Source organism: Pongo abelii, chromosome 4 (genome assembly GCF_028885655.2).
Source record: "Pongo abelii isolate AG06213 chromosome 4, NHGRI_mPonAbe1-v2.0_pri, whole genome shotgun sequence".
In the NCBI taxonomy this organism is placed as follows: domain Eukaryota; kingdom Metazoa; phylum Chordata; class Mammalia; order Primates; family Hominidae; genus Pongo; species Pongo abelii.
In genome coordinates this window covers 39,150,561-39,175,114 of record NC_071989.2, presented here as the reverse complement: position 1 = coordinate 39,175,114, position 24,554 = coordinate 39,150,561, and the positions used below count along the sequence as shown (strand labels likewise).

General features: G+C 40.8%; 1 protein-coding gene across 4 annotated transcripts in view; it reads right to left on the bottom strand.

Annotated features, from left to right (window-relative positions):
- OSMR (oncostatin M receptor) overlaps positions 1-24,554 on the bottom strand; it is a 92,884-nt gene that overhangs the window by 14,148 nt on the left and 54,182 nt on the right. For 2 of the 4 annotated variants that reach the window (XM_054555510.2, XM_054555511.2), the window contains exons 8-11: positions 17,433-17,575; positions 16,953-17,103; positions 3,835-3,911; positions 2,390-2,612 (exon numbers count right to left, since the gene is read on the bottom strand). In XM_054555510.2, the coding sequence (XP_054411485.1) occupies positions 2,390-2,612; positions 3,835-3,911; positions 16,953-17,103; positions 17,433-17,575 (594 nt within the window). Of the gene's footprint in view, positions 1-2,389; positions 2,613-3,834; positions 3,912-16,952; positions 17,107-17,432; positions 17,576-24,554 lie in introns of all 4 variants that reach the window. The other 2 variants (XM_024246931.3, XM_054555509.2) reach the window with 1 other exon arrangement.

Genomic DNA, 24,554 nt, shown 5'->3' with positions numbered 1-24,554 from the left:
TTCTTGTCTCTTACTTCCCAGCAAATATTCACATCTGCCCTTCAGATGCCCATCATGTTGACCTTCTGAAGCCCAACCAGACTTCAGCACCTAGGACAGGGCTCAGCAAACTACCACCAGGAGGATGATTCCAGCCTCTGAGGGCTGTTTTCATATGACCCTTGAGCTAAGAATGGTTCTAAGACATTTTAAGGGTTGTAAAAATACAAATAAACCAACAAAGAAGGCATATAATAAAATATGTAATGGAGACTATATGACCTGCAAAAATGTTTGCTATCTGCCCCTTTACCACACAATTTGTTGATCCTTAATCTAGAATCTGGTATTGGGTACTGGATCTGCTTCAAAAAATACCTGTTGAATGAATAACTAATGCAGGCTAATTCTCCCACAATAACATCAGTTGCTCCTGAACTAAATACTGCTTCTGAGATGTGTTACAGGTAGGAATTGAGTAGAAGACAAAAAAGAAGAAAATATTCAGGTATATAAAAAGTTGGGTTATATAAGGATATGTACACAGTTTACAACTAATACTGCCATGTCAATATATTTTATATGTTAAAGTAGGTTTCCTGATGTCTGACAACTGGAAAAAGGATAACATGGCCTCAGGGGACTACCAGTTCTACTGAGTTCCAACAGGGATATACCTTAACCTTGAGGCATGAGAACTTCTCCTCTTTCCAGAGACTTACACTAAGAACTTGTTTATTGTTTGTCTGTAATTCACATTTAACTGGGCATCCTGTATTTTACCTGGCAATTCTAATTACAACTGAATAGTGGTGTGAAAACCACTGATTCATTTTGATAGGGCATCAAAATATCATCCAGCTGGGGGCACCCAAAGGAATGCATAGCCCTAGGTATAAGCTAAAAGCCCATGAGGGCTTTATAGATCCCAGCCACATGGCTTCCCTGCCTTCCACCTTCAAGCAGACAAATGCCCCTCACATATTAAGGCTGACATTTTTCACTTGACTTATTGATACTTAGTACAATTTCACTCCAAACCCAGGGTTGAAACTCTTAGAAAGCTGCTTCTTTAAATTGAAAATATGTTTTGAGAGATGGAGGTAGATCAAAGAGTAGGGGAATCTTTTTGTCAGTCACTCGCACCCTAGTGTGAATTGGCTTAACCTTACTGGTTTTCTCATAGTACGTGAGTGACTTTATACATACTGGTGATGTAGAAACAAGGAACACTTAAGGATAGCTAGCTGGAGCCTCTCACCAGAAGGTCTAGGGATCTGAAGGCAGGGCATGTGGATGGAGGATATGGTAGGAGACCCCAAAATACATAATTGCTCTCAGCAGTGTTGCTTTGAACTGGTCTCTCCCTTCCTCAGAAGAGGCCAGTACCAGCTCCCCGAGGCTGAATGAAATGCCCCCTTTTCCTGTTCCCATCCTAATGAAGTCAGAATATAACTTTTTTCTCTAATATAGTTCTTCAGAAAGCAAACGTTACACTAAACAACTCCTAAACCAATTTAGGTTGGTTATTCTTCTATGGCACAATATAATTTCTTTTCCTCATGTGATATATACTGGATAGTTCTTTTAAAAACATAAAAATAAAACAAAACAACAACATCCTCTAATCCAACTCAACCCAAATTTAAGCTGAACTTGAATAAATACATACTATAGAACCTACAAGGGTCTGGAAATTTTAATAGCAGGAACTGAAGTGTAATATTACTGCAAGGTTCATGAATGATCCCAGGATGCCACTTGCCAACTACATTATGTATGCCCATGTGTGTATCATCTCATAGCATGTAACTGTGGGGTTGACTCTTTTTATGGCTAAGAAGGAAATTAATATCACTATTGATTTGGCATGTAAGGGCATTCCACCTTGTTTGCTCTTTCATAGGCAAGAGATTAGCCAGTTATTATCTTTTATTCTACAAAGTTGGCAGAGCCCCTGGTGAAAGTTGATGCCAGTTCTGATGATCTCTGGAAATGTTCATGGACTCTTTCCAGGTGCAAAGACTGACAACACTTTTTACAAAATAGTAAACGCAATTCCTATTTCACAAGCCACAAATATCATAAACGGTAACTCCAACTCTCAGTGGTGACTGTTTGTTGGGGTTGCATTTACTTGAATAAATTTGAGATAATTTCCCATGTATGTTGAAGAATCCCCTGGACGGAAATGTCCTGAGCCATGGCTGAAGTCTCCTTCTCCCCACACTGAGGGGACTGTCCCACTGAAACATGTTGACACTCCTGGCCCAAAAGAAAATGACTGTTTGGTGACTAGACATTTTGTCTTCCTAAGTTATTGTTTTCTCAATTTATCCATCACTACTTAATAACATCATCAACATTTTCCTAGAGAATAAAAACAAAGCAAAATGAAAAACAAACTCACTGCTTTCAGGGTCTGCAGAGATGACTATTACAGAAGCAGGAGAAGCACCCACACTGTTGTTGGCTGTGACACAGATTTGGTAGGAACACCTGTCGAGGATTAGTTTTGTGCTGTTGGCCGGTGCCGGAATGGAATGGAGCTCTGACCTGGATGGTTTGTCTAGGTTTTCTACAACTACATTATAGAACAGGATCTTTCCATTGGCATGCAGTTTTGATAATGGCTGAAAAAAATATTGATAAACATTTTTAAATGGGTTTTAATTGAAAGGAATTTGTACAACTCCTTTTTCATCTTTTCTGTCCCTCAACTCCTTTATATACACACACACCAGAAAATTCAAACAGCTTAATAGAGAAAATAACTCTCTCAACCAAGTCTGAAATCAGACATTCAAATCTAACTGAAGGTGAGTACATAAGAGGATCATTTGGAGATAAGAGCCTCAAGAGCATCATGTGTCCCGAGAAGAGTGCTCAGGTCAGAATCACAAGGAATAGACTCTTTAACCTAGTGGAAAAAAGAATGTGAGGGGTAGTCAAGGGCAGAAAAGCAATGAGTACAAACAGCACCACCCTGGGACCCTGCAGGAGGAGCCTGGGTACTGGCCTCATTCCACCTCCAGCTGTGTTGTCCCCATGCAGCTGTACAGGGATTAGCTGCTCTCCATACCCAGAGCCCTCCTCTGGAAGATCCTCAGTTTGCAGAGAAATTCTTGCCCACATAGTCCCAAGCCCACTTCTGGGGTCTGTTCCTCAGGCCTCCCCTCCCCCTGGCATGTGTACCACCAGCCCTGAGAGTGGGCTGGGAGTGGCTATCTGCTTGGGTTGTGGACAGAACCCAGACATGCAGACTGGCATGCCCACATGTCTGTGCACAGAGATTCTTGCAAAGTGTGCCAAACTAAAAGGTGAAAAAAAAAGTGGGGTAGGTTGAGACCGGAGCCAACTCTCCCAGGATCACCATGTTTCAGTGTGAAACTGACGCATCACAGAGTTTATAATACAAACCTGGCCTTCCAGGTTGTCATGAAGGTGTATTAGGCAAGATAGAAGGATAAAATTTATTTTATATTACAATTTTTAAGCTTGATTTATAATTTTTAAATATAAATAGTATGACTATTTAAATATGTGTAACTTTTAACTATCATATGTGGTTGTTTACTTACATCTTTGCCCTGGGCCCTGCAAGAGTCAGGGCTGGCCTGAGTTGAAGTTGCAGAGAAGAAGGTTCTACCAATCAGAACTGGCTGTCAGTTGCATGAGCTGTCAAAGGAGTGGAGTGGGATTCCTCTACTAGGTAAGAAATTCTACTGGATGAACGTGAAGATCCCTCCCAGTTGGGACACTGAACCAATCCACAGTTCTCCAGAGGAAGACACATTTGTTTCCACAAATGTGGCTTTTGGAAACAATCGGGCTTTTGGAATCTGCACATCTTACCTTCCAGAATAAGGTCACAGTATGATTTCCTGGCTCCAAGTTCACAATTCTCCAGACATCAGGGGCCTCTGAGGGAGCTGAAATTAACCAAAGAAAAGTTCTTGAGTCACAATATGTACGTAAAGCAATATGCTCAACCTTTTTCTAGGATGGTCAAGGACATGACAATTATCTGTCCAACCCGAGGCTTGCCTCTCCCCTTTTCACTCTCTATGGCTTCTACCCACTGGTCCACAGCCACACTGCTCACTCCTCACTAGGTGCACACAGTACAGTGCTTTATAAAAAGGTCAGCTGCCTCTGAAAGCCTTTATAAACATCAAGCCACACAACTACCAAAGAAGTTTGGAATAATTTGTCCATTAGACCAATTCCAGATGAGTTAGGTAAATTTTCCCTTTTTTTGACTTTCTAGGCAGCAGACCTTTGCTACTTCCTTGCCCCATCTGTCATGGATAGAGACACAGTGATGGGGAGCCCGCTAGGAGCAGGATGCATTCTTCCTCACGTTTCATGATACCCATGGCTGGCCCGCTCACTGGAGTGCTGGTCTCCCTCCACTGGGAAGGCCTCATCCCACTCCTCCTCCCAGCACCTTGCCTGTGCCTGGGTCACCTGCTTGCTGTGGACACTTGAGGCACCTGCAGCACCCAGCATTTCTTCTATCGTGGCTCTCACCATGCTGCTTTAGAATAGTGTGCTTCCTTGTCTCTCTGTCAATAAACCATAGAATCCCTGGGGCCAAGGGTTTTGAAACTCTAGCGTCTGCCTCAGGGCCTGGCTCGTGAAAGCTCTACAAACTGTTTGAATGAATAAAAACCAAACTTCAAAGGAACTCAGAAAACAACCTGCTTCAATGTCCCAATCTTTTCTTGTCTCCATCCCTCACTCAGAAATCTTTGTAAACGGATTGACTGATTGATTTTGCATCTAAATCTGCATTTGCTCAACCAGCTTATCATAAGGAAAGGTCTTTAAATCCAAGCCAATTCTGGGTACCTATGTATAAAACCATTTAGGGAATCCCTTTTACACATAATAATAGCTAATATTTATAGAGGGGTTACTAGATGCCAGCCCAGTTCCAAATGTTTTGCATATATTAACTCATTTAATCCTCATAACAATTCTATGGGGCAGGTATGATTATTTACCCCATTCTCTAGATAAGGAAACTAAGACCCAGAGGGAGTAAGTTAATTTCTCAAATCACCCAGGTGAAAGTAAAAGTGAAGCCAAGATTTGAACTCAAGGTAGTTAAGGTCTGGTCATTCCATTATTCATCTTTAGAAAATGGATGGTCAACTGAAGGCTCAGCTTGCATGACAAGTTCAACAAAATTCTCATTTAAAAAAATCTCAGCAATGGAAAAATAATGAAATCAATGCAATTTATTTTAAAATCTTAAAAAGGCACACATTTTAATCATTGATTGATAAAAATACTATGAAAGTCCTATTAAGATGAGTACGTCTTTTCGTTTGTAAATTGTTTTGTTGGATTTATGTAATACTCTGTATTCCACATAGAATCAAATTTACTACTGATACAATTTTGTCATGGTATGAACTTCACAAGAATAGTACAACAAGAAGTAGTCAAAAGAGAATTTAAAACATTCATAAGCACAAGAAATATCAGGCTTTAACTGCTGAAGATATAGATGACCCAATTATAGCACATCCATGGAGACAAACAAGAAAGGGACTCACAGATATTGATGTCATTCTGCAACTGAGCCCGAACAGCGTATCTCATTTTTAAATCCAGACTTAAAAAACATCTTCATCTCTCTACTCAATCACATTTTGTGAACGTGCTGCTTCAGCTTTTTGAATTTGAAAATACAACTATAGCATGTTTCATATGACTTCTATTTTTAATGTTTACTTTGAAACTTCCCTTTAATTCTTAAAGATAGCTTGAATATTTTAGCATAGCCCCTAATAAAAATAACTGAATTAAATTCAAGTATCTAATTAAGAGAGTTAGTAGCACTGCTACAAACCTAAATAACTTTTGTGATAACAAAAATCAATTTAAATACAAAATGTGATATAGAGTTGTTAGTTTAATAATCTAATGGTTTAATAGTCCAGATTCCATTTTAGAGTGATGATATAAAATCCAAATTACTTATCAGTAGGTTCTTTAACTTTATATGAATTATTTTTCTTCCAACTCTTCCAACTTTTCTTCCAACTCTCAGTTTGCCAAATCACAAACTTTATTTTAATCAGAGAAAAACATCCTTTTTGGAAGGTGCAAATCAGTATTTACTAAATGTTTACCAGTCTACTATCATTGATAGGGTTTACTATATTTCAAAATATATATCCCAGTGCTGTCAAATTTTTGAGAAATTGTGATTTCATTAAATTAGAGTTTGGTTATGAAAACATAAATTCAAAGTCCATCACCTGAGTGCTACTTTAACCTCCAGACTTCTTTGTGCATGCTATTATGTTCTTGAAAGTAATTTAGCATATTTCCATATAACTCATTCATGTGAAACCATAGTCAATACTTCATCATTCAGTAGTTAATAATCAAACTTTAGTGAATCATATCCCTCCCTATTACATTTTATGTTCCTTTGAAATACTTTTAAAAATACTTCCTAGAAACTCTTCTTTTTATAATTTTATTTTAGAGTCAGGGAGTACATGTGCATGTTTGTTACATGGGTATATTGTGCAATGCTGAGGTTTGGAATATGAATGATCCCATCACCCAAATAGTGGGCATAGAACCCAACAGTTAGTTTTTCAACCCTTGCCCCCTCCCTTCCTTCTCCTTCTAGTAGTCCCCAGAGTCTATTGTTTCTATCTTTATTTTCATGAATACCCAATGTTTAGTTCCCACTTAAAAGTGAGAACATGCAGTATTGGATTTTCTCTTCCTGCATTAATTCGCTTAGGATAATGGCCTCCAGCTACATCCATGTTGCTGGGAGGAACATTATTTCATTATTTTTTTATGGCTGTGTAGTATTCCATGGTGTATATGTACCATATTTTCTTTATCCAATCCACCATTGATGGGCACCTAGGTAGATTCCATGTCTTTGCTATGGTGAATAGTGCTGTGATGAACATATGCGTGTTGGTAGAATGATTTATTTTCCTTTGAATATATACCCAGTAATAGGATTGCTGGGTGGAACAGTAGCTCTGTTTTGAGAAATCTCTAAACTGCTTTTTACGAAGGTTGAACTAATTTATATTCCCACCAACAGCATATAAGTGTTCCCTTTTCCCTGCAGCTTGCCCAGCATCTGTTGCTTTTTGACTTTTTAGTAATAGCCATTTTGACTTCTGTCCTCATTAGAAAAGGCAGTAGATGCATAGAGAAGCTCAAGAGAATACCCTGTGAGCAGACATAGAAGATGACCATCTACTAGCCAAAGAGAGTGGCCTCTGAGAAAAAACCTCAGCCAACAGCTTGATGTCAGATTTCTAGCCTCCATAATTATGAGACACTAAATTTCTCTTGTTAAAGTCCTTCAGTCTGTGGTACTGTGTTATTAAAGCCCTAGAAAACTGTTACAACCTATTAATACACATGGAATATATTCCATGCATCATGGTTGAAATGAAAACAGAGTTTTATTATGTCAGGCTCCACTTGCATTTGAGAGCTGAAGCACTGTGGAAAATGGCCTCCCTTTGGAAATATTATGAAGACATGTGAAGAAGGCTCCTGCCCTGATGGGGTTACAGGGATGAGTTCTGTGAGATGACACATTGCAAACAAATGCATACAGTAGCTTAACCTTCCCCCTTTTTGTGTAACACCTCCTTCTGTGTAAAAACGTTCTTGTAAGAACGTTGGCTTTTAATACTTAGAGAAGGTCTAGCAGGGCAGTGGTGCTGACTGCTACAGAAGCTACCTGAGGTAGCTAAAGAATAAAAACAGTAACAACATGCAAAGATTTTTAAAAATAGCCTTTCTGATTGGTGTGAGATGGTGTCTCATTGTGATTTTGATATGACTTTTTCTGATGATTGGGGATGTTGAGCATTTTTAAATGTTTTGTGGCTGCTTGTATGTCTTCAGAACTCTCTGTTCATGTCTTTCACCCTTTTTTTTTCTTTTTTTTGAGATGGAGTCTCACTCTGTTGCCCAGGCTGGAGTGCAGCGGCACGACCTCTGCTCACTGCAAGCTCCGCCTCCTGGGTTCATGCCATTCTTCCACCTCAGCCTCTCGAGTAGCTGGGACTATAGGCAGCCACCACCACGCCCGGCTAATTTTTTTGTATTTTTAGTAGAGATGGGGTTTCACCATGTTAGCCAGGATGGTCTCAATCTCCTGACCTCGTGATTCTCCCGCCTCGACCTCCCAAAGTGCTGGGATTACAGGCATAAGCCACTACGCCTGGCCCTTTTGCCCACTTTTTAATGGGGTTGTTTGCTTTCTGCCTGTTGAATTGTTTAAGTTCCTTATAGATGCTGGATATTAGGTGTTCGTCAGATGCATAGTTTACAAATAGTTTCTCACATTCTGTAGGTTGTTGCTTACTCTTTTGATAGTATCTTTTGTGGTTCAGTAGCTCTTTAGTTTAATTAGGTCTGACTTGTCGATTTTTATTTCCCAAGGCCAATGTCCAGAATGGTGTTTCCTAGGTTTTCTTCTAGGATTCCTATAGTTTGAGGTCTTACATTTAAATCTGTAATTCATCTTGAGTTAATTTTTTCTACATGGTGAAAGGTACAGGTCTAGTTTCATTCTTCCACATATAGCTAGCCAGCTATCCCAGCACCATCTATTATATTAGGAGTCCTTTCCCCATTGCTTATTTTTGTTGACTTTGTAGAAGATCAGATGGCTGTAGGTGTGTAGTTTTGTTTTTGGGTTCTCTATTCTGCTTCATTGGTCTATGTGACCGTTTTTATACTGGTACCATGATGTTTTGGTTACTGTAATCTTGTAGTATAGTTTGAACTGGGGTAATGTGCTGCCTATTGCTTTGTCATTTTTGCTTAGAAATGTTTTGGCTATATAGACTCTTTTTTGTTTCCATATCAATTTTTTGAATAGTTTTTCTCTATTTCTGTGAAAAATAACATTGATAGTTTGATAGAAATAGCATTGAATCTGTAAATTGCTTTGGGGAGTCAGTGATTTTAATATTGATTCTTCCAATCTATGAGCACGGAATATTTTTCTATTTCTTTGTGTCGTATATGATTTCTTTTGGCAGTGTTTACTAGTTCTCCTTGTAGAGATCTTTCACCTCCTTGGTTAAATGTATTACTAGGTATTTTTGTGTATGTGAGTATCGAAAGTGGGATTGCGTTCTTGACTTGGGTCTCAGCTTAAATCTTATTGGTATATAGAAATACTACTGATTTTTGTACATCGATCTTGTATCCTGAAACTTTGCTGAAGTTTTTTTTTTTTTAATCAGATCTAGGAGCTCTTATGCAGAGACTATGGGGTTTTCTAGGTATACTATCATATCACCTGCCAACAGAGATAGTTTGACTTCTGACTTCCTCTTTTTCTATTTGAATGCTTTTTATTTCTTTCTCGTGTCTGATTGCTCTGGCTAGGACTTCCAATATTATATTGAATAGGAGTAGTGAGAGTGGGCATCCTTGTCTTATTCCGGTTCTCAAGCAGAATGCTTCCAGCTTCTGCCCATTTAGTATGATGTTGGCTGTGGATTTGTCATAGATCTAGGCTCTTATTTTGAGGTATGTTCCTTCAACACGTAGTTTGTTGAGAGTTTTTAACATGAATGGATATTGAATTTTATCAAAAGCTTTTTCTGCATATATTGAGATGATTGTGTAGTTTTTTAGTTCGGTTTATGTGATGAATCACATTTAGTGATTTGTGTATGCTGGCACAACCTTGCATCCCAGGGATAAAGCCTACTTGATTGTGGTGGATTAGCTTTTTAATGTGCTGCTGGATCTGGATTGCTAGTATTTTGTTGAGGATTTTTGCATCTATGTTCATCAAGGATATTGACCTTAAGGTTTCCTTTTTTGTTGTGTCTCTGCCAGGTTTTGGTGTCAGAATGATGCTGGCCTCACAGAATGAGTTAGGGAGGAGTCCCCAACTCAGTTTTTTTGGAATAGTTTCTGTAGGAATGGTACCAGCTCTTTATCCCTCTGACAGAATTTGGCTGTGAATGCATCTGGTCCTGGGCTTTCTCTGGTTCCTAGGCTTTTTGTTACTGATTCAGTTTCAGATCTCACTATTGGTCTGTCCAGGGATTCAATTTCTTCCTGGTTCAATCTTGAGAGGCTGTATGTTTCCAGGCTGTATGTTTTCTAGTTTGTGTCCAAAAAGGTGTTCACAGTAATCTCTGAGAGTTTTTGTATTTCTATGGGGTCAAGTGGTAATGTCCTCTAACATTTCTGATTGTGTTTATTTGGATCTTCTTTTATTCTTTATTAGTCTAGGTCGTGATCTATGAAACTTATTCTTTTTAATAACTCCTGGATTCGTTGATCTTTTGTATAGTTTTTTGCTTCTCAATTTCCTTCAGTTCAGTTCTAATTTTGGTTATTTCTTGTCTTCTGACAGGTTTGGTGTTGGTTTGCTCTTGTTTCTCTAGTTCTTCAAGGTGTGATGTTGGGTTGTTAATTTGAGATCTTTGTCACCCAGGCTGGAGTGCAGTGATGCAATCTCAGCTCACTGCAACCTCTACCTCCCGGGTTCCAGCAATTCTCCTGCATCAGCCTCCCGAGTAGCTGGGACTACAGGCACATGCCACCACGCCCGGCTAATTTTTGTATTTTTTAGTAGAGATGGGGTTTCACCATATTGGCCAAGCTGGTCTCAAACTCCTGACCTCGTGATCTGCCCGCGTTGGCCTCCCAAAGTGCTGGGAATACAGGCGTGAGCCACCGCACCCAGCGAAAACTTTACTCTTAACATGGCTTTGCTGTGTCTCGGAGATCCTGGTATGTTGTTATCTTTCTTCTCATTAGTTTCAAAGCATTTCTTAATTTCTGCCTTAATTTCATTGTTTACCCAAAAGTCATTCAGGAGCAGGTTAATTTCCATGTAATTGGGTGGTTTTGAGTAATTTTCTTCGTACTCATTTCTATTTTTATTGTGCTGTTGCCTGAGAGTGTGTTTGGTATTATTTTGGTTTTTTTTTTTTTTAATTTGCTAAGGATTGTTTTCTGTCTAATTGTGTAGTCAGTTTTAGAGTATATGCCATGTGCAGATGAGAATAATGTATACTTGTTTTGAGGTGGAGAGTTCTGTAAGCCCATTTGGTCAAGTGTCAAGTTGAGGTCCTTAATATCTTTGTTAGTTTTCTGCCTTGATAATTCATGTAACACTGTCAGCAAAATGTTGAAGTCTCCCACTATTATTATGTGGTTATCTAAGTCTCTTTGTAAGTCTCTAAGAACTTACTTTATGAATCCTGGTGCTCCTGTGTTAGGTGCATATATATTTAGGATAGTTAAGTCTTCTTGTTGAATTGAACCCTTTACCATTATGTAATGCCCTTCTTTGTCTTTTCTGATCATTATTGGTTTAAAATATATGTTGACAGAAACTGGAATAGTAATCCCTGCTTTTTTCTGTTTTGTTTGGTTGGTAGATTTTTCTGCATCCCTTTACTTTGAGCCTATGGGTGTCACTGCATGTAATACAGGTCTCCTGTAGACAGCATACAGTTGGATCTTGCTTCTTTCTCCAGCTTGCCACTCTGTGCCTTTTAATTGGGGCATGTAACCCGTATGCATTCAAGTTTAATACTGGTATGTATGGATTTGATCCTGTCATTGTCTTGTTAGCTGGTTATTATGCAGATTTGATTGCGTGGTTGCTTTATACTGTCAATGGTCTATTACTTAAGTCTGTTTTTGTGGTGGTTGGTAATGGACTTCCTTTTTCATATTTAGCACTTCCTTAAGGATCTCTTCTAAGGCAGGTCTGATGGTAGTGAATTCCCTTAGCATTTGCTTGTCTGAAAAGGATCTTATTTCTCATTCACTTATGAAGCTTAGTTTGGCTAGACATGAAATTCTTGGTTGGAATTTCTTTTAAGAATGTTCAGTATAGGCCCCAATCTCTTTTGGTTTGTAGCATTTCTGATGAAAAGTCCACTGTTAGCATGATGGGGTTCCCTTTGTAGTTGACCTGCCCTGTCTCCCTAGCTGCCTTTAACATTTTTTCTTTCATTTCAACCTTGAAGAATCTGATGACTATGTCTTGGAGACATGGTGTCTTTGGGATGGTCATCTTGTATAGTACCTCACAGGAGTTCTCTGCATTTCCTGAATTTGAATGTTGTCCTCTCCAGTGAGGCTGGGGAAGTTTTTGTGAATAATATCCTCAAATAAGTTTTCCAAGTTGCTTGCCTTCTCTCCCTCTCTTTCAAGAACACCAATGAGTGGTTGATTTGTTCTCTTTACATAATAATTTTTCTTTATTTTTGTCTGACTGAGTTATATTGAAGAACTGGTCTTTGAGCTGAGACTCTTTCCTCAGCTTGCATTTTTATTATGAAATTCTTGAAATGAATTATTCAGCTCTATCAGATCAGTTTGATTCTTTCTTTAAATGGCCATTTTGTCTTTTATCTCCTGTATCATTTTGTTGTATTCCTTAGATTTCTTGGATTGGGTTTTCACTTTCTCTTGGATGTTGATGACCTTTGTTTCTATCCATATTCTGAATTCTAATTCTGTCATTTTGAACAGGTTAAGAACCATTGCTAGGATGCTAGTGTGGTCTTTGGAGGTAAGAAGATACTCTCTGGCTTTTTGAGTTGCCACTGAGTTCTTGCATTGTTCCTTTCTCATCTGTGTAGGCTGATGTTCCTTTAGTCTTTGAAGTTGCTGTCCTTTGGATGGGTTTTTGTTTTGTTTTGTTTTATGTTTTATGTTATTTGATGTCCTTGGGGGACATCTGATTTTGGTATAAGGTGGGTTCAGTTGACTGGGTTCCCATCTGGAAGATTTTAAGGGGCCAAAGCTCAGCTTAGCACTCCTGGTCTGCATGCTGTAACTCTGCAGGACTGGTATCAGGCCCCCACCTTTGTTCTCTAGCCCCTCAAGGCTAGGAACCTACTGCATTGGAGGGGCTGAAGTGTTCTCAGTCTGCTGGCCACAAAACTCCGATGAGTGGTGCAGCCCAAAGCACTTCATCAGGGTAGTGGCAGCAGCATCCATGCTCACTCACATGTGCCAGCAGCTAGGGCAGTGCAGTGGTTTGTATGTGCATCAGCTGGGGTGGGGTACCTCTGAGAGTAGGGCTGCAGGGTTCCTGCATGCAAGTGCCCTGGTGGGGGGGATGCAGGCAGGGGCAGAAGTGCCAGTGACAGTGCTGGCACTGGTGCTGGCAGTGGTGAAGGCAGGAGGCTACCAGTCTTTGTGTACGAGTTTGCACAGGCAGCAGTGGTAGTGTGGGGGTGGGTAGAGTTGCCAGCATCCATGCATGCATTCACACCGGCAGTTGTGGTGGCACTGGGAAGGCAGGGCTGTGGTTGTCTGTGTGCTGGTTTGCAGCAGGCACAGTGGCAGCACAGGGATAGGGGCAGAGTTGCTGGTGTCTGTGCATGCATTTGTGCCAGTGATGGTGTTGGGGGGTTGTGGGGCCGTGCACACATTCACGCTTGTGGCAGTGTCGGCAGGAGTGGGGGTGGGGCTGCTGGTGTCCACGCACTCTTTCACACCAGAAATGGCAGCACCAGGGGGAGGCAGGGCCACACGTTGTGCTTATGCCAACTGCAGCAGTGGGATATGTGCACACACAAACCATTGGAGGAGAAGAGGCAAGGTCCACCCACACGTGTGCACTGGCAAAGTGGTGGTGGGGTGACCATGGACAAGTGCATACTGGCAAGGTGGCATTGGGGAGGCCGTGGATGGGGGAGGCTGCAGGTGGGCTGATGCATGTCAGTAGGGGCTGCTCTGCTGGAGCTCTCCAATGGTCAGGTGCCATCTGCCAGCAAAGCAGCTATGATATGGTCCCCTAGGAAGCACCCTAGTTGGGCATCTGAGGCTGCAACTCCAGCCAGCGTGGCGAGGCTGGAGCCTCAGGAGTGGCCAGGAGACAGAGTATCATTCAGATTGGACTGGCCCCATCTCATGGGTAAGACCATTCTCCTCTGTCTAGGTCTCACGGTCACCCTATGGCCAAAGTCTCCTAGAGGAGCACGGCAAGGCTTGGGGGATTTGTGTCCCTGGCCATGCTCCACTGCAGATGTTTCTGCACCAAATCCTCTGGGCCCTGCCCAGGATGGAGCTCTATTCCTACTACCTCTCTAAGAAGCTAGTCCTGCCAGCCTAATTGTCCATGAGGGTTGTGGGGTTTCCTGCTGCCTGGATTCCAAAGGTCCACAGCAGGGGCAGGCCGCCTGTTCAACCCCTTCCCCAGGAGTTGCTGGGGGCCAAGAACGAGTGTGGGTGCTTCATAACCCTGTGTAGGGTGTGCAGCTTCCTGACCCTTCAGCCCAGCATCTGTGGTCTCCCTGTGTCCACTCTTAATGTAGGGTTTTCTAGGTATAGAATCACATCATCAGCAAGAGAGAGAGTTTGACTTCTTTTCCTTTTGGGATGTGTTTCTCTTGCCTGATTCCTCTGGCTAGGACCTCCAACTTCTATTTTTTAAATATGATTTCTGCATACTAAAATGGCTTAAAAAAATTTTGGCTGCTAAGTGTGAAAGTGTTAAATAGCAACTGTCATGAAATTAACAAAATTTAACAAAATTAAGGTGTTTCAAATATTAAAAAATAACTTTTCTTTTTTTTTAGTTTTTGGTTTGTGAGAGGACAAGTAATTTTTGATCTGATTCAGAACATTTCTTTGAAAGAAGAACTGTTTTGGAACATAACATAAAAATGTATCTCTCCATCTTATTAAAATATAATCTTTTTTGCCTAATAATTGACATTTAAGTTTTTTATTTTAGTTGCTGACTCGACACTTCATACTTTAAGTTAAAGGTGGCCATATATTTTTAAATCTATTAAAGCAGATTTCAATTTGCTAAATAAGTCATTGGAGAAGCCAATATTAAATTTAAAACTTTATTGAAATACTTAGGGACAATATCTAAGCTCAATGCAAAATCTTCAGCTGGCTTGTAAATTACTATTTATAACAAAAAAGTGCTACAATACAGTTGATAGCACTATATTTTATAAACAACATCGTTTGTACCATCAATTCATTTAACTCAATGTCTGCTCACTATAATTATACTTAAGCATGATTATAATACACATAAACATTTGAGTTTTCCAGCATTAAGCAAAGTGCGATCAGAAGTAATAAAAAATTCTTATAGGTTCACCTTCAGTAGATTCATCTCATTTTCTTGTCATCATCAAAAGCAAAGTTAAGTGTTTTCAAGATGTTAGATTATTACTATCATCTAAAAGAAACTCTATTCTTTTGCCATCTTCCCTTACATAATTTTAGTTACGTTGGAATAAATTTTCAAAAAAAAAACCAGAAAACATAAAGCAAAATAATAAAAATTCTTTTCTAAAACACACTGAGGAAAATGCAACATTCCTCTCAGGAACAGGGCCTTCCAGAACAAAGATTATTGAGGAACCTGTACCCCTAGGAAAAATTACTGGAGTCTCAATGGGCTTGAGGATGGGCAGGCACCACCAGGGAAGCGGGGAGGCCTGTAGAACCTGACTAATGACCATCCTCATGTGTGGATTCTGATTAGCGGTGCCCACCACCCCCAAATTAGAGTCACTGCTTTAAAATGGTCCTCCCAGAATGAAACAGAAAGAGTTCTGCCAGCTGCCATACACAAATAATAAGAAGAATAAAATACATATGTATAATCCTTCCTTTGGCACTAAAATAGCCAGGACTTGAATCAGCAAGATCTGGAGGTTGTAATAACACCAAGAGAGAGAACACACAGAATTGAGCTCTGGTTAAGGGTGGAGCTCTGGTGTCAGGCTGCCTGGACGTGAGTCGCAGCTCAGTCAGTGCCCAGCTGGGCCAGTCAAATTACTTAATCTTTCTGTGCCCTGATATCCTCCGGCATAAAATGAGGATCATAAGAGCACCTACTGCATGTTGTCAGGATGAAAAGAGAGGAGCACAGAGGGCCCTTCGAGCTATGTATGGCTCCAGTAAATGTTGACTCCTATGATTTTTTTTTTTTTTGAGATGGAGTCTCGCTCTGTTGCCCAGGCTGGAGTGCAGTGGCACGATCTCAGCTCACTGCAACCTCCAACTCCCAGGTTCAAGTGGTTCTCCTGCCTCAGCCTCCCGAGTAGCTGGGATTACAGGCATGTGCCACCACGCCTGGCTAATTTTTGTATTTTTAGTAGAGACGGGGTTTCACCATGTTGGTCAGGCTGGTCTCGAACTCCTGACCTTAAGTGATCCACCTGCCTCAGCCTCCCAAAGTGCTGGGATTACAGGTGTGAGCCACCATACTCCTATGATTATTATGATGTCTGTACCATTCAGTAACTCTGCAATCGGGGCAAATCTCTTCAGTTATGGGTGCAAGTCACCTCGTCTGTAAAATGGGCAACAGTTATCCTTTATGACATTGAGTTGGAGGGAGATGGAAGCAGGATTGGGCCATCAAATCTCCTGAGGCCCATTTGAGTTCTCAGACATAGTTATTTAGCAGAAAAAGTTTGCAATCAATACTGAGGAAACCCTGCCACAGAGCATGCTGGAAAGGGCACACAGTGTGGCATCACTGGAACAAATGACTCACAAATAACCATTAAGGTTCCAAATGTCATTACATTTCCAAACATGGCCTCAAGTTGTTTAGGATGAGACCAATGCTTTCCTTGTTGTTAACACTTCCATTTGTCCCCAGTCCTGAATTAAAGGAGTATACTAATTTATATAGCTCCAGATCTACTGTGAATCCAGCAAAGTGATGGCCTGAAACCATTTTGGGAAAATGAAAGGTAAGAGAGAAGATAGGCAGTATAAATAAAATACTACTGTCAACTGTCTGAGGTGGACGGTTTCCTATTCACTTCTCATGAGGCATCTAATCTAATTTTTTAAATGCTACCCCACCTCTGTTTAAATATTTTTCTCTCAGTTTTTGGTACAACCAAAATCTCTCAGGGAAACCAGTCTAACTCCTAAGACCTACTTCTTTGGGTTAAATGCCAGGGGGCTGAACATACCAGCTTCAAGTGTGGTGAAGTTTTGACCACTCCATTCACTCCATTTCCAGAAGTGGCTGGCATCAGCACAGCGTACTCGCGCCATGTACTCTGTGGCAGGTTCCAGTTCACTTAAGAAGTACTCACCGTTCACCTTGATGGAAACATTGTACTGCTTGATCAAAAAAGAGAAGAAAGGAAAAAAGAGAAAAGAACAAGACAGAAGCATTGGTGAGTGCATCCCATTACAAAGGCAAACCAGAACACAGCAAATCCTGACCTGGAGTAAGATCAGTTCTTCTTCGGGGGGGAAAAAAAATCTTCAAGGCCCATTTCCTAACCATAAAAGTGTATGATTAATTTCGTGGACCTTTTAAAACAGATGACCCACACCATTTGAACCCACACAGAAATAAGAGTTTAAAGTGATTTTATTCATCAGTGTCTCTGTTCAGGACAAAAAGGAATTTTTGAAAATAGAAAATTAAGCAGGATTCTTACTTGCATCATTTTTCCTTCACCATGGAGTTCAATCTGACACAAATATGTGAAATTATTCCTCATGGAATGCACCTTCCAGGTCATGATGGCATTTGTGGCATTTACATTTTCAAAGTTGACACTAAAAGGATTCATTAAATAAACTGTCAAAAAAAAAAGAAAAAGAAACAAAGAAAAAAATTCAAGCATAGATCCAAAAAGACATTGGTAATAGGCAGTTTATTTCTTCATTTATTTGTTCAACAAGTATTTTTGTTCACTTTTGAGAACATGACAAACAAGAACTTACAGACAAGCTAGAATGAGCCAACTACAGCCTTTCTCTCTCAACAATTCTACTGCATGCATTGAAAAAAATACAAAAAGAAACTACCTGAGGACTCTTAAAATTAAACACAAGTAGGTAAATTGGGAAGGGGAGTCAAAACTTGGAGAAGATGGCCCACAGGGAAGAGTTTTAACAGAACTCAGAGTCTAACCAAAATAACATTAACAATGTCAAGGATATAATCCAAAATATGTAGACTGTGCTAGGAATGCAACATCTTTAGATGAGAGGGGGATTGGCCAGAACATCTCAGGCTCTGTTCCAGTCCTCCCTAGAAACAGGATGTCCTTTAATGCTTTAGTGCAGTGAGTCATGTGTTGTCAGGATATAAAATCCAGGATGGATGCTTCTGAGGTCTCTCAGCTATGGTACAAGTGAAGACCTCAGAGATAAGATTCTGTTTGCCCTGGGCAGCTCTCCACAGCCTTGGGGACCAGCAGCAATAAATCCCAGGCTTGTGTTATCCCTTGCTGCCTGTCTGATGGTAACAAATCCATTTCATGTAACTTGTTGTGTATGAGTGTATTCTGTCTCACAGGACTCGGACAGTTGATAACCAGTGCACAGAGAGCACCTGCTTCACAAAATTGGCACAGCAAGCAGGATTCAATCGGACAGAACAATGGCTCATTGGTGAAGTAGAAGGGGCAATACCCTATCTCATACCTGGCCCACAGTGGAGACATCAGACCAGCTAGATGTTTTATGGGGAAGAAGCAGTGATAAGAGAGACACAGGCCACACATACACCCCGAGAATGTGGGTGAGGTGGCTGCATGGATTGTGGCAGAGGAAGGAAGTGTGGAAACAGGGGAGCTTAGTGCACATATGTGATTGCTCCTTCCTGGGTATTCAGATACATCTGGAGGCATCTGAGAGGGAATTAAAAAGAGGTCTTCTGATGGTCCTTGAGACATCTGAGAGGGAACCAGCATGCACAATGCAGGCCTTCACAGAGAAGGTGACTCAAGATCCAAAGGACACACATAGACATAAGCAGTAAGCTCTCAAGCAAGCTGGTTAGTGTGTTTGTTGGATAAAGGGACACTGCAGACCCAAACGGTGCAGTTAGGGTTGTTGCCAAAGTCTCTAGGTGCCTACCGAAGGCCACTGGCCTAATATTCTTGTTAAGAGAAAAGAGAAAAAGAAGTAAATTCAGACTTTTCTGGAGTTCTTGGATACTGGAGCCCACATGACAATATTTCCTTGTTCTTTTAGGTGAAAAATTAAACTGATGACATTGGGAGGTTTTCGGACAAACATAGTGACCCAAGATGCTTATCTGGTTGTGGGCAGGGCCCATTGGGCCATATTAGGTGCCAGAGACCATGGTTCCTGTCAGTCAGTGCATCATAAGCATTGCCATTTTGGCTGCTTGGGGCACAGAAGGCCACCTCCATCTGAAGGGGTGTGTTCCCCCAACACAGCTAAGGATTTAAGCCATAACAGTGGGGCATATCCTCTTCTGCCTGCCACCTAAGCTCCCCAAGTTCCAATGGCTTATTCAACAAAAGTAGTACTCTTATACATACTGAAAAGAGAATAGGACAGTATTTTGTTAATTGAGGACTTAATACAGATACAAATGTTATAAACCACCCTCTCACAATATAACAGCCCAGTTTGGCTGGTCGCAAAAGGCTCCCCAGGGCATGGAGACTAACCATGGACTATCACAGGCTAAATGCCAAGGCCACTTAAGCTGAACACCAAAAAAGTATCCCCGATACAGCCAAACAAAAGTGTTGTCTCTTGTGGCATCCTCTAATAAAAATGAGGCCCAGCAGCTGGTAGGCCTCTTTGAGTACTGGAGACCACATACACCTAACCTGGGTGTCCTTTTGCTCTCCTTAGTCAAAGTGACCAGCAAACCCACCAATTTTAAATGAGGTCCTTTGCGACAACAGGCCTTGGAAGCCATTCAACAAGTTGTGGTCCAGGCACTGCTTTTAGAACCCTTAAAGCCTGCTAGCTCAATAAAATTACAGATGTCCAAAACCTCCATGCATGCTGATTGGAGTCTCTGGCAAGAAAAAACCACCACCGGGATGTACCAGCCTCTCACATTTTGGATATATAAGTTGCTTGAAGCAGCCCCCAGATACACCCCTTTTAAACAGCAACTCCTTGCTTGCTACTAGGCACTAGTCTCTGGACACTGAGCATCTTATGGCCAGAGCACCACACATGACACTACAACATGAAATGCCCATTCTTACTTGGGTTCATGCAAACTCCACCAATCAAATTAGGCTCAACAGAGCTCGATTATTATATGAAACTGGCACATTGAAACTGGCACATTTAAGTTCATGTCCCCCCAGGCCCCACGGGACCAGTAGGTTCCATGTACAAATGGCTAGCTAACCAAAAGTGACCAAGTAACCTGTTGAGGATGTTTTGGCTCCTCCTATGGGTTCAAAAATATGCCTACCAATGGTCTGGCATGGTTTACTAACAGTTCTGCTAAACTAAAAGCAGATGGGGTCCATTGGGCTGCCACCACCATCTGGCCAATAGATAGACAACTTTTGACTGAGACTGGACACGAACATCCTATCCAATAGGCTAAACTACATACAGTGGCAATGGCTACGCCAGCCACCTTTCTCACCATATCTTGCTATTTTCACAGACTCATGGGCCATTGCCAATAGCCTAGCCATGTTGTCAGAAGAAAAACAACTGAGTGACTGGACTGATTAAGGAATCCTCTGTGTGGGGCAAGAATTATGGCAAGAGCTTGCAGCATAAAAGTTGTCAGAATCAAAATGGGGTCATTTATGTTAAAAAACAAAATCCTGAAAAATGCAGCCAGGTAAGGTCACGCAGGAAGGGGTCTCTTACACCAATGCCCGAAAACAAAACTATCCTGAAACAACCTGTAAAAGCCACAACCATGCACAAAGGTCAACACAACCTTACACAAAAAAATACTTCTACAAGGACATCTGTCCAGCAACTGGATTATCCAACCTTACACTGACACCACCCTTGTTATTGATCCTTGTAGTCAAAAATAATGATCTGAAAACATTATGTAATCCTTCTCATTGTTTCTTTAAAAACCTTTGTCTTTGTTTACCTTTCCGAATACATGTATTCCCATTGCAATGTTATTCCTGAATAAATATCATTTTCTTTTAGAGTCTCCCTCTCTGTTATTTAGATTGGCATACTGGTATCTCAGAAGCAAGACTAAGATGGCTAAAGAGAAGGCTCCATCGATCGTCCCGTCTGCAGGATCACCAGATTTAACAATTATACGAAAAAAGCACCTTCATAAGACTGAAAAGTCAAGTAGGCACTCACAGTACCTGGCTTTGACATCGCATCACTGAAAGAGGCACTGAAAAGGGGAAGAAAGATATTCTTAAATCACTGATGCCACCCCTCCTCCATTCCCTGGCAGCAGCCCTGTGTCATGGACAGAACCTCTGTGCACTTAGGAGAGGGAGAGCATGGTGCTTGAGAGACTTTGCATGGAATTCAGTGCTGCCCAGTCACTGGGAAAGCAAGCAAAACCAGGCTGAACTCAGCTGACGTCCGCCTACAGAGGGAGCATTCAGATGAGCCCTAGCCAGAGAGGAATCACCCATCCCAGCAGTCAGAACCCAGTGGTTCTGTCAAGGCTCACCACTGTAGGCTAAAGTGCTCTGAGGCCCTAAATAAACTAGAAAGCCAGTCTGGGCAACAAGGACTGCAACTCCTAGGTGAATCATGGTGCTGAGCCAGGCTTAGAGCAAGCAGACTTCGGGGAAAGATGACCTACTAAGACACTAACTGGGAAGGCTAAGGGAGAGTTTGTGCCACCCCTGCTCCAACCCCAGGCAGCATAGCTCATGGCTCCAAAAGAAACCCTTTCCTTCTGCGTGAGGAGAAGAGGGGGAAGAATAAAGACGACTTTGTCTTGCATCTTGGATACCAGCTCATCCAAAGTAGGACAGGGCACCAGTCAGAGTCATGAGGCCCCCATTCCAGTTCCTGTCTCTCAGATGACATTTCTAAAGACACACCCTGGGCCAGAAGAGAACCTGTTGCCTTGAAGGGAAGGACCCAGTCCAAGCAGGAGCCATAACCTGCTGACTAAAGAGCACTTGGGCCCTGAATAACCAGGAGCAATACCCAGGTAGTATATCATGGGCCTTGGGTGAGACTCTGAGATGTGCTGGCTTCAGGTGAGACCCACTATAGTGCCTACAGTGAGAGACACCCTCTGCTTGAGAAAAGTAAAGGGGATTTTGTCTTGCACCTTAGGTACTAACTTGGAGACAGGAGAGTAGAGCACCAAGTGGGCTCTTGGGGTCTCTGATTCCAGGCCTTGGCTCTTGGCTGGCATTTCTGGATCTGACCTGGGACACAGAGGAGCCCAGGCCCAGGCTTGGCAGCATTCACCACAAGCTGACTAAAGAGTCCTTGGGCCTTAGGCCGGGCGCGGTGGCTCACGCCTGTAATCCCAGCACTTTGGGAGGCTGAGGTGGGTGGATCACAAGGTTGGGAATTCGAGACCAGCCTGGCCAACATGGTGAAACCCTGTCTCTACTAGAAATACAAAAGTTAGCCAGGCGTGGTGGCAGGCGCCTGCAATTCCTGCTACTTGGGAGGCTGAGGCAGAGAACTGCTTGAACCTGGGAGGCGGAGGTTGCAGTGAGCTGAAATCGCATCACTGCACTCCAGTCTGGGCAACAGAGCGAGTGAGACTCCGTCTCAAAAAAAAAAAAAAAAAAAAAAGATATTACATAAATAGAAACAACAAAAAGTTAAAAAGTAGAGAGACAAAGTTAAAGGGTAGAGCTTTTTACCTGTTTGTTTATGTAAGCAGTATTACGTTGTTACCAGCTTAAAATAATGAGTTATAAGATAGTATTTGCAAGCCTCATGGTAACGTCAAGTTTTAAAAAAAATATGTATAATGAATATACGAAAAGGAAAAAGCAGAAAATTAAATCATACCACCAGAGAAAAGTCACCTGCACTAAAAGAAAGACTTGAAGAAAGGAAAGAAGAAAGAGAAGACCATAAAACAACCAGAAAACAAATTTTAAAATGGCCAGAGTTATTACTTATCAATAATAACATTGAATGTAAATGGACTAAACTTTCCAATCAAAAGACACAGTAGCTGAATGGATTTAAAAACAAAAGACCCAATGATCTGTTGCCTATGAGAAATGCACTTAACCTATGAAGGCACATATAGACTGAAGATAAAGGGATGGAAAGATATTCCATGACAATGGAAACCAAAGAGAAACAGGAGTAGCTTTACTTATGCCAGACAAAATAGATTTCAAGACAAAACCTTTAAGGAGACACAAAGTAGGTCATTATGTAATGATAAAGGGGTCAATCCAGCAAGAGGATATGATAATTATAAATATATACACAACCAACACTGGAGCAGCCAGATATATAGAGAAATATTAGAACTATAGAGAATGATGGACCCTAATACAACAACAGCTGAAGACTTAAACACCCCATTTTCAGCATTAGACCAATCTTCCAGACAGAAAATCAACAAAGAAATATCTGATTTAACCTGCATTATAGAACAAATGGGCCTAATAGATATTTACAGAAACATTTTGTACAATGGCTGCAGAATACATTCTTCTCCTCAGCACATCAATCACTTTCAAGGATAGATTATACGTTAGGTCATAAAATAAGTCTTAAACAGTTTTAAAGATTGAAATAATATCAGGCATCTTCTCTGGTCATAATGGAATAAAACTAGAAATCAATAACAAGAGGAATTTTGGAAACTATAAACTACATAGAAATTAAACAATATGCTCCCAAATCAAGAAATTAAGAAGGAAACTGAAAAATTTCTTGAAACAAATGATAAGAGAAACACAATGCACCAAAACCTACAGGATGCAGTAAAAGCAGTACTAAGAAGGAAGTTTATAGCTATAAGTGCCCACATCAAAACAGAAGAAAAACTTCAAATACACAACCTAATACAGAACTAGAAAAGCAAGAACAAACCAAACCCAAAGTTAGTAGAATAAATAATAAAGATCGGAGATGAAATAAATGAAATTGAAATGAAGAAAGCAATACAAAAGACTAACAAAAGTTGGTTCTTTGAAAAGATAAACAAAATTGACAAACCATTAGCCAGACCAAGAAAAAAAAGAGAGAAGACCCAAATAAATAAAATCAAAGATAAAAAGCGAGATATTACAACTGATACTGCAGAAATTCAAAGGATCATTAGTGGCTACTATGAGCAACTATATGGCAATAAATTGGAAAATCTAGAAGAAATAGAAAAATTCCTAGACACATAAATCTAACAATATTGAACCATGAAGAAATCCAAAATCTGAACAGACCAATAACAAGGAACAAATTTGAACTTGTAATAAAAAGTCTCTCAGCAAAGAAAAAGCCTGGGACCCAGTGGCTTCACTGCTAAACTCTACCAAACATTTAAAGAAGAACTAATACCAATTCTACTCAAACTACTCTGAAAAACAGAGGAGGAGGGAATATGTCCAAAGTCATTCTACTAGCCCAGTATTACCCTGATACCAAAACCAGACAGAGACAGATACAAAAATGAAAACTACAGGCCAATATCACTGATGACTACTGATACAAAAAGCCTCAACAAAATACTCCCAAACCAAATTCAACAACACACCAACAAGATCATTCATCATGACCAAGTGGGATTTATCCCAGGGATGCAAGGATGGTTCAACATATGCAAATCAATAAATGCGTTACATCGTATCAACAGAATGAAGGACAAAACCCATACGATCATTTCAATTGAT